Source organism: Habropoda laboriosa, unplaced genomic scaffold (assembly GCF_001263275.1).
Source record: "Habropoda laboriosa isolate 0110345459 unplaced genomic scaffold, ASM126327v1 scaffold648, whole genome shotgun sequence".
Classification (NCBI taxonomy): Eukaryota; Metazoa; Arthropoda; class Insecta; order Hymenoptera; family Apidae; genus Habropoda; species Habropoda laboriosa.
Genome location: NW_017100857.1, coordinates 1044097 through 1055308, shown reverse-complemented (window position 1 = coordinate 1055308; position 11212 = coordinate 1044097). Strand labels below are relative to the sequence as shown.

Genomic DNA, 11212 nt, shown 5'->3' with positions numbered 1-11212 from the left:
CAGTTGGCTAATTAATCCTACCAAAAAATGCTCGAAGTGAAGGGTTAAAATTCATCGAAAAATTGCCTACGTCCCCCGATCCAAGCTAAAAATTCCAGCGTGTCACCCGAAGAACGACAGTTTCCGTTGGAAATAGCTATCATCGACTCGAAGATTGATAGAGTCCGAGAAAGAGCGGACAAGACGGGGGCTGGACAGTTGTAAAAAATCAGCGGGAAGCGTCTGCGCGGATAAATCTCACGAGAAGAATGTCAATTAATGGTGTACGCGCGAGGAGCGATCGATCAAACCTGGCATTTGTGCCACTTTAAGAAAGTAAGTCAATGTAATTCGCATGAGTAAGGTTGCAATACGGACGCGCGCCAGTAGCGGACAGGATCGAAACGCGCAGACCTTCGCTCTGGATCGCGATCTTACACGGCCGTTTCGTCCGATTTGCCTTTTTCCTCGCGCCGCTTCCGCGTGGCAGTCAACCGAGCGCCAGAAATCCGTGAGTATAATGCCCGATTGCCGAGCAAGGCCGCCTCCTGCGAACCGCCGATCGCTTTCGACTTTCACTCGCGTTTTTTTTTTCCAGGTGAAAATCGGCCTGTTTTTTCCCCTCGATAAGACACGCTTCTAGACTAACGATCGTTTGTCGATTAGATTAAGATGTACACTCCCGTGTAGAAGTATCGGGGACGAGCACTGGCTGCTGGAGGAAATGGGAACGGTCGTCGAGGATTCTTCAGATTGTGGGACTTTTTCAGAAATTCTTTTTTATTTAGGCTTTTCTAGGACATTCTTTTAATTCTTTGGGTTTTTGGGAATTTGAGTGTGATTATTTGGAGGACTGACGAAGCTTTTCTTGTTTCTGTTAAAGTTTCTGTTGGTCCCTCTGAGTGTTGGAATTATTTTTCTAGTTTCGGGGTTTCTTTTGGTATAGATAGGATCTCTAAGTTTTAAGATTTTTGTGAAAAATTTGCGAACGACGATGGGAGAAATATCGAAGTGAAAATTCTGAGTTATCTCAGAGGGAAGTGAGAATTCTAAGTTATCTCAAAGGGAAGTGAGAATTCTAAGTTATCTCAAAGGGAAGTGAGAATTCTAAGTTATCTCAAAGGGAAGTGAGAATTCTAAGTTATCTCAAAGGGAAGTGAGAATTCTAAGTTATCTCAAAGGAAAGTGAGAATTCCAAGTTATCTCAAAGAAGGGAAGTGAGAAATCAAGGGAAGTGAGAATTCTAAGTTATCTCAAAGAAGGAAAGTGAGAATTCTAAGTTATCTCAAAGGGAAGTGAGAAATATAAATTATCTCAAAGAAGGGAAGTGAAAATTTGCAAATTTTTAGAGGGATACAATAAATTTGCAAATTTTTAAGAGTGATTCAACAAATTTGCAAATTTTTAAGACTGACTGAGCAAATCTGCAAATTCTTAGAGTGATTTAACAAATTCGACAAATGTTAGTATAGAAAGGGTATTCTGAGTTAACTTAGAAGCTTCTAGAGCCTTACTCTCCAACTTCTTCATTTTCTTCCATATTACATACACAATGATATCAATCTTTCAGACCAATTTTAGAGAGTGAGTGAAAAACTCTCCGTTTCCTTCCCTATAACGCTGTAAAAATTGATTTAACCAAAAAAACACTCACCCTTCGTGAACTCGTCGACGGACTCGAATCGTCCTTCCACCTTATTCTTGGAGGAGTCTAGATCCCAGCCGAGAGGCGCGGTGGATCCATGATCCACGCTGCGGCTCTTGCTCCTGCGAAAGGAGAAGTTTAATTAAACGATTAAAATCGATGAAGCGCGCTTTCTCTGCTCGTACACTCTCTACTTTGAAACGCTAGTTCGGTTCGAACTCGGTTGCAACAAGTTTCTCAAAATTTCTATTTCCAATGTCGATAGATCGTGAACGCGACAACATCGTCGCTTGTACAATCGTTCAAATCGCCTAATTACTCCCTGTATTATTCTCTTCTCGTTTTACTTCATTTTTTCCCATTTTCGTTTTGCAAAAGCAAGGCCAGTCAGCCGAGAAACCGTGCAATTTCACGATGCAACGAACCATGCGTCGTATAAACGAACCCTACAAGAGAGGAATCCTGGCGCGAGCGAACGAATGGCCGACGAAGATAGCAAAAGCAACAATGGAGGCTTACAAGTGAATGAAATTACCGGCTTGGCGAGAAGAAAAGGAAAAGGAAAACTAGATTTTATGAATGGAGGAGCGCACGAGGCGCGAACGAATTATCCTCTGACGTTGCAACAAGTTGAACATGGTGCGCTCGTGAATATTGCGCAATTTACGAGTGGCTTTAAGGGCGATCAGAGGTTTTCTTTTTTCAGTTTGCTGAGAGCGTCGAATCAATACGGTTTATTCGAGAGGTGGAGTGAATGAAATAACGTTCGTGCTGATTTAATTGGAAAATTTGAAAATGTGTATAAAAAGATAGAATTATTTTTGTTTGTTAAACGAAACTGTACACTACTTGCTGGCTCTATTGCATTACAGTTACTTTGTAGTGGTAAACTTACTCTCTTACTCTCTGTAAATTTATTTTTTATACAGTTTACTAATTTATATAGGTATTTTACACTAAACCTCTGTCACTTCTTTTCACTATTACTTTTTATACAGTTATTCTACAGTTGCATATTTATATTTATTCTAATTGCCTGTAATTTCTCTATAAACTAATTTTTTATACAGTTATTCTACAGTTGCATATTTATATTTATTCTAATTGCCTGTAATTTCTCTATAAACTAATTTTTTATACAGTTATTCTACAGTTGCATATTTATAATTATTCTAATTGCCTGTCATTTCTCTCTAAATTTATTTTTCACAGTTATCTTCTAGTAAATCTGTCGTTTCCTTTCAAATTCATATTTTGCACAGCTACTCCACAGTAGAATACTCCGAATTACTCCAATTTCCTGTAATTTCTCTCCAAATCAATCTTTCATACAGTTCTTTTACATCTGCTCCAATTATCCGTCACTCCCTCGCAAATTTATAAAAATGTTTTCACAGCAGCTTAACAAAGCATCTTCAGGCATCGCAGGCTTACTTAATTCTCAGAAGAAGCCGTATAAATTTGACACTAATCTTTTAAGACACCCTCTGTACAATATGCCTGCATATCTTCGCACGGCCGTTCGAGTTTCTTGTTTTCAACTTTTTACGTACCTGAAGTAAGGCGCGGTGAGGTTCTCGGTGGATCTCGAATGCGTGATGTCCTGGGACATTCGCCTGGACCTAATGTGCAACAAACAATCGAAAAACAACGGCTGTGAGCATACATGCAACTACGTGCGCAAACGCTTAGAAAGTAAAATTAATGGAAATCATAAAATGGAACTACCGAGAAAAACGAACGTTTCTTTCAACAGAAATTTTACCTGTGTTTTCTAATCGATTACACGTGTCAAGTGTACACTTTTCGTTCATTTTTCTCTGATTAGAATCGAGAGTGAAATAAACGGTATAATTTAAAGGGGCGTGATGAAAAAAGCGATCAATTTTAAATGAAAAATCGATACTTCGTAGTTGTATTAACGAGCAATATTAAATGCCGATTAAAGAAAGAATAGAGGAACTGTTTCGAAACAAGCTGGTAACGTGAAAGATATGAGAACAGCATACTTGTCGACGATCGTGCAATTTACTTTAATTGACGCTTTCTTGGAATCGCGGGAGTATGAATTTTTCAGGTGCAATTTGTGGTTGGTTTGTAGTACTTTAGAGCGAAAGAATTGTCGATTTTTTATTTCACTTTGCTTTGATAAACGTTGATTTTAGGAAATTGTGTCGTAGTCACTTATAGTCACGCGTAAAAGAGGCCAGATTTAGTTTTTTCACTTTAAGAAAGGCAGAAACGTTCTCGTCAACACAATTTGCATAATTTTTTGCAAATTCTTAGAGTGATTTAACAAATTCGACAAATGTTAGTATAGAAAGGGTATTCTGAGTTAACTTAGAAGCTTCTAGAGCCTTACTCTTCAACTTCTTCACTTTCTTCCATATTACATACACAATGATATCAATCTTTCAGACCAATTTTAGAGAGTGAGTGAAAAACTCTCCGTTTCCTTCCCTATAACGCTGTAAAAATTGATTTAACCAAAAAAACACTCACCCTTCGTGAACTCGTCGACGGACTCGAATCGTCCTTCCACCTTATTCTTGGAGGAGTCTAGATCCCAGCCGAGAGGCGCGGTGGATCCATGATCCACGCTGCGGCTCTTGCTCCTGCGAAAGGAGAAGTTTAATTAAACGATTAAAATCGATGAAGCGCGCTTTCTCTGCTCGTACACTCTCTACTTTGAAACGCTAGTTCGGTTCGAACTCGGTTGCAACAAGTTTCTCAAAATTTCTATTTCCAATGTCGATAGATCGTGAACGCGACAACATCGTCGCTTGTACAATCGTTCAAATCGCCTAATTACTCCCTGTATTATTCTCTTCTCGTTTTACTTCATTTTTTCCCATTTTCGTTTTGCAAAAGCAAGGCCAGTCAGCCGAGAAACCGTGCAATTTCACGATGCAACGAACCATGCGTCGTATAAACGAACCCTACAAGAGAGGAATCCTGGCGCGAGCGAACGAATGGCCGACGAAGATAGCAAAAGCAACAATGGAGGCTTACAAGTGAATGAAATTACCGGCTTGGCGAGAAGAAAAGGAAAAGGAAAACTAGATTTTATGAATGGAGGAGCGCACGAGGCGCGAACGAATTATCCTCTGACGTTGCAACAAGTTGAACATGGTGCGCTCGTGAATATTGCGCAATTTACGAGTGGCTTTAAGGGCGATCAGAGGTTTTCTTTTTTCAGTTTGCTGAGAGCGTCGAATCAATACGGTTTATTCGAGAGGTGGAGTGAATGAAATAACGTTCGTGCTGATTTAATTGGAAAATTTGAAAATGTGTATAAAAAGATAGAATTATTTTTGTTTGTTAAACGAAACTGTACACTACTTGCTGGCTCTATTGCATTACAGTTACTTTGTAGTGGTAAACTTACTCTCTTACTCTCTGTAAATTTATTTTTTATACAGTTTACTAATTTATATAGGTATTTTACACTAAACCTCTGTCACTTCTTTTCAAATTTACTTTTTATACAGTTATTCTACAGTTGCATATTTATATTTATTCTAATTGCCTGTAATTTCTCTGTAAATTAATTTTTTATACAGTTTACTAATTTATATAGGTATTTTACACTAAATCTCTGTCACTTCTTTTCACTATTACTTTTTATACAGTTATTCTACAGTTGCATATTTATATTTATTCTAATTGCCTGTAATTTCTCTATAAACTAATTTTTTATACAGTTATTCTACAGTTGCATATTTATATTTATTCTAATTGCCTGTAATTTCTCTATAAACTAATTTTTTATACAGTTATTCTACAGTTGCATATTTATAATTATTCTAATTGCCTGTCATTTCTCTCTAAATTTATTTTTCACAGTTATCTTCTAGTAAATCTGTCGTTTCCTTTCAAATTCATATTTTGCACAGCTACTCCACAGTAGAATACTCCGAATTACTCCAATTTCCTGTAATTTCCTGTAATTTCTCTCCAAATCAATCTTTCATACAGTTCTTTTACATCTGCTCCAATTATCCGTCACTCCCTCGCAAATTTATAAAAATGTTTTCACAGCAGCTTAACAAAGCATCTTCAGGCATCGCAGGCTTACTTAATTCTCAGAAGAAGCCGTATAAATTTGACACTAATCTTTTAAGACACCCTCTGTACAATATGCCTGCATATCTTCGCACGGCCGTTCGAGTTTCTTGTTTTCAACTTTTTACGTACCTGAAGTAAGGCGCGGTGAGGTTCTCGGTGGATCTCGAATGCGTGATGTCCTGGGACATTCGCCTGGACCTAATGTGCAACAAACAATCGAAAAACAACGGCTGTGAGCATACATGCAACTACGTGCGCAAACGCTTAGAAAGTAAAATTAATGGAAATCATAAAATGGAACTACCGAGAAAAACGAACGTTTCTTTCAACAGAAATTTTACCTGTGTTTTCTAATCGATTACACGTGTCAAGTGTACACTTTTCGTTCATTTTTCTCTGATTAGAATCGAGAGTGAAATAAACGGTATAATTTAAAGGGGCGTGATGAAAAAAGCGATCAATTTTAAATGAAAAATCGATACTTCGTAGTTGTATTAACGAGCAATATTAAATGCCGATTAAAGAAAGAATAGAGGAACTGTTTCGAAACAAGCTGGTAACGTGAAAGATATGAGAACAGCATACTTGTCGACGATCGTGCAATTTACTTTAATTGACGCTTTCTTGGAATCGCGGGAGTATGAATTTTTCAGGTGCAATTTGTGGTTGGTTTGTAGTACTTTAGAGCGAAAGAATTGTCGATTTTTTATTTCACTTTGCTTTGATAAACGTTGATTTTAGGAAATTGTGTCGTAGTCACTTATAGTCACGCGTAAAAGAGGCCAGATTTAGTTTTTTCACTTTAAGAAAGGCAGAAACGTTCTCGTCAACACAATTTGCATAATTTTGAGGAAAACCATTATCATATTCGATATTTCCAAAATTGTCACACAGAAATATCAAAAAAAAAAGTTCCTCCTTTCGTTCGAATAAACGACAGAAACGTTCTTATTAACAACAATTTGCATAATTCTGAGGAAACTCATTGTCATATTCGACGTTTCTCAAAACAGTCACACAGAAATGCAATCAAAATGGTCCACGACAAACTGGATTTCCTTCTTTCGCTCCACTGAGTGGCAAAAACGTTTTTGCATAATTTTGAGGAAACCATTGGCACATTCGATATTTCCCAAAATACTCACAGAAATGCAACCGAAAATGTAACAAAAAGGAAAAAAAAAACTAAATTTCCTCCTTTCATCAACGACAATTTGCATAATTTTGAAGAAACTCATTATCACATCCGATGTTTCCCAAAACAGTCACACGGAAACATTATCAAAATGGTCCAAACAAAAAAAAAAGTTCCTCCTTTCGTTCGAATAAACGACAGAAACGTTCTTATTAACAACAATTTGCATAATTCTGAGGAAACTCATTGTCATATTCGACGTTTCTCAAAACAGTCACACAGAAATGTAATCAAAATGGTCCACGACAAACTGGATTTCCTTCGTTCGCTCCACTGAGTGGCAAAAACGTTTTTGCATAATTTTGAGGAAACCATTGGCACATTCGATATTTCCCAAAATACTCACAGAAATGCAACCGAAAATGTAACAAAAAGGAAAAAAAAAACTAAATTTCCTCCTTTCATCAACGACAATTTGCATAATTTTGAAGAAACTCATTATCACATCCGATGTTTCCCAAAACAGTCACACGGAAACATAATCAAAATGGCCCAAAACAAACTGGATTTCCTTCTTTCTTCCAATAAATGGCTAAAACTTTTTCCCATCGAGGTAATTTGCAGAATTTCGACGAAGCCCATTAACACATACGATATTTCTTAAAACAGTCCCAAGAAACGTAACGAAAATGGTCGAAAAGAAAGAAAATTTCCTCTTTTCACACGAGCAACGACAGAAACGTTCCTCTATCGAGGTGATTTGCATAATTTTCCGGAAAACTGGTGTAACCTTCGATATTTCCCAGGGTATCTCTGGCAGAAGGTGCTCGATCGCGAGGGAATTAGATTCGAAACGGTGCATCTGTGCCGCGGCCAAGCTTCACAGCCGGCGCTAATTGCCGGCGACGCTTTAATTCGATTACCGACCCCTATCCTGATGAGTTCACTCGTTACCACGGATCTGCATTCGAGGCGAACGTTTACTTCTCTATTTTCCAACTCTCTCTCTCTCTCTCTTCATCGAGTATCTCTGCTCGCGACAACGAGGACACGCTTTGATATCGACACACGTACATTCTACACGCTGGATTATTCTCCCCGGCGATAAAAACAGCCGAGTTAATCTATTCTCGATCAAGTGGTTAATGAGACGATTAAAATAACGTTCTGCCGTTTAAATCGGGATCTGTTTTAAATCTGTAAATAGTATTATTTCAATGATACCGGGTTGATGGCGAAACGAAGTGGAGAATTTATTAGGTTTCCATTTCGGTGCAATTTGTGAATTGCAAACGAAATTTTCTAAATCGAATGGGTGAATTAACGATTTTAGCGAGGAATTCAATTGTGAAATAATTGTGGATTGATGATTTCGACAGTGAAATCATTTTACACTAATTCCGACTACGAAATAGTTTTAGACTAGTAATTTGGGATTAATTATCGGGACTGTGAAATAATCGTGGACTAATTATTTGAACTGTGAAAGAATTTCAGACTGCGAAAAATTTTGTTTCAGAGTCGAATGAGAATTACTGAAATTAGTTAATAATTAAATTACCACAAAAGTATTTCTATTACACCCAAATCTGCTCTCTTTCGCTTCAAAACACCTAACACCAAGCCACTATCACGCAAAATTCCCACACGCCGATTCGCTATTCTTTGTCACTCGCAAAATCGCTTTATTTACTAATTTCCTATCGAACAATTAAGCTAAACTATACCGTACCACAACCAAAGAAAGGTCTAATCAAAAAAACTACCTAAACCGGTCGACTATCTAGACTAGACTGCGTAAATCACCGGTGTTTTCGACTAATCGTATCGTAAAGGCGAAGCTGAAGCAACGGAAACCAGGTAGCAGCAACATCAACGCGAGCAACTCCGGCAGAAAACAATGACTAACGAGGCTGTATTTTCGAAAGCAGGAAAGTGTCACGTTCTGGCAGATTGCCTCGCCAAGCAGACGGAATAATCATCTAGCACGAGACAACGGGGAAAATAAAATAAACAGAACTTCGTTCGAACTAAAAGTTCGGATTTCTACGCAGAAAACCTGAGACAATTTCAACAAGCCGCGGTTGTTTGACGTTGTTTTGTAGGTGGTTCTAAACTATACAGAAATCGTCTCGAGAGAGAAACCGGAAGTGCGTAGGAATCTTGCAGCAATTCTCTCTATAAATAGGTAACGCAAAATTCGTGTCAATATGTACGCGGTCAGAGGAAATATAAATAACGAGGAGTTCGATCCGCGAGCCAATCGGTAGGTGTTCCAAGGAAAATATGGCGCAACCGTTAGTTTTCGACGACCAGCATGGAAATATGAAGGTATTTGCAAACAGGAAATTCGATCTCGCTGACATCAGAGAATCGCGGACGTAAATGTTCGATTTTAAGACCAAGGATCTCGAGAGATTCGAGAGAGTCGAGGAGTGTTGGAGAACGAAAGACTTAAGGATCGAGTGATTTACGTGATTCTATGGATTTAGAGATTCTGGGATAGTTGGGAAATTTTAGGGATCCGAAGACTCTGGGAACTCGGAGACACCTGAGATGCTCGGAGAACGGAGGAATTATAGAATTCCGGAGATTTAGGGATTCGGGGATTCGTAGATTTGGGAATTTGCGGATCCTGCGAATTTGGGAGTTTTGAAACCGCGGGAATCTCGGAGATCTTGTGATTTTAGGGATCTAGAGGACTCGAGAATCTTAGGAATCCTGAAGAATCGAAGATAGAAAAAATTTGGAGATCCAAATGACTCGAGAATCTTAGGAATCCTGAAGAATCGAAGATAGAAAAAATTTGGAGATCCAAATGACTCGAGAATCTTAGGAATCCTGAAGAATCGAAGATAGAAAAAATTTGGAGATCCAAATGACTCGAGAATCGTAGAACTTTCAGAGATCAAAAAAATCCAAGTGATCCAAGTTTCATGAATTTAGAAATCGACCAACTCTAGGAACCTAGAGATCCTTAGAGTGTCGAACATAGTAGAGTTTCAAGGATATTAGGAAGCTAGAGGCAAGAAAACACAGAAATTCGAGGATCTAGAGATCTCAGAAGATTTCAAATCATTTCCTAGAAGCTTGAAAAGTTCTTCAGAATTTTTGTAACCTTAGAAGCAGAACAGAGGTACTTTGAAACTACTTAAAGACTACTGAGAAGAAAGCAGGTGTCAATATTGACCGATATAAATTTCGAATGTACAGTAATCGCGTTTTATGACTTTAGATTCGTCGGTATCACGTTCCACGACCCCAGGCTGGTCAGTATCGCATTCTAGCTAGCCATACTTATCAGTATCGTGTTCCACAGCCTTTGATACCAGCTGTATCACGTTTTACAAGTGCACCTTCATTTGTATCGAATTCTACGAGCCTCCTAAGAAGCATCTTGCATTCTGCAAATACAATCCCAACGATGTCTATTTGAAGAACCTCGCTATACTATACTTGAGCAAACACTTGTCAATACCATAAATTTTCCGGATTTTCAGAAAAATAATAAAAATTGTTTCACTCTAATAATTCCTTTTTTCTACATTTGCAAATTAGATGATAAAATTTGTAAATTATGCACGAATAATAAATGAAGACTGCATAAAAATATATGTAATTAAGAATCACCAAAAATGTCACATGTGTCGATACGAAATAAATAATTTAATTGTACTTTGTATCTTGCACGATTATTTTTATTCTTTTGTACTAAATAATTTATCTCTTTAAACGAATAAATATTCCACAATTTATTTATCTAAGCTTCCCACTATCCAGCCTCACGATTTCCCAAAATAGCCTGTAATTATCGAAAAATCATTCAGTGTCCACGTTATCGATCGCCAGAGAACGAGATAACCAGCTGGCGGTTCTCCAAAATGGCCGTCCTTGGAAAAATACTATACTCGACCGATAACACGTAACATCCACGAATAAATTTCCTATCATACTCTTTTTTCCATCCTCCAAACACATCCTCTTTCGTTGTATCTTTCTAAAAAGATCTTTATGGACATCGGTAAATATATTCGCTGAACACGCGTCGTTAAAAATGAATTAAACGCGCTTATTAATTCGCAATCAAGGGAGGAGAATCGAGGTTTTTCTGTCTAGAGTTTCGTTGATCCACGCCTTTGATAACACGGTGTGTCATTTTAATATACCACGATACAGGGAGGTTGTAAATTAAACCCTCGAACTGTGGGACCATTTGATGTCACACTATTCTAATGTCTGTCAATTATACTGTCCTGAGACTCGAAATATATGTTTATATATTGTTTACTGTATAATGTTTACTTTGACTCCTGGATTTAAATTTCTTCGTAGGATCCTGATCCAATTTTAGGTTCTTAACTGCTCTAATGTAAATGCTATATGTA

General features: G+C 37.8%; 1 protein-coding gene across 1 annotated transcript in view; it reads right to left on the bottom strand.

Annotated features, from left to right (window-relative positions):
• Positions 1-11212, bottom strand: part of LOC108577372 — a 78174-nt gene that overhangs the window by 34886 nt on the left and 32076 nt on the right. Inside the window, exons 2-3 of the mRNA XM_017940512.1 lie at positions 5822-5890; positions 4127-4239 (exon numbers count right to left, since the gene is read on the bottom strand). Coding sequence (XP_017796001.1) covers positions 4127-4239; positions 5822-5890 — 182 coding nt within the window. The remainder of the gene's footprint in view (positions 1-4126; positions 4240-5821; positions 5891-11212) is intronic.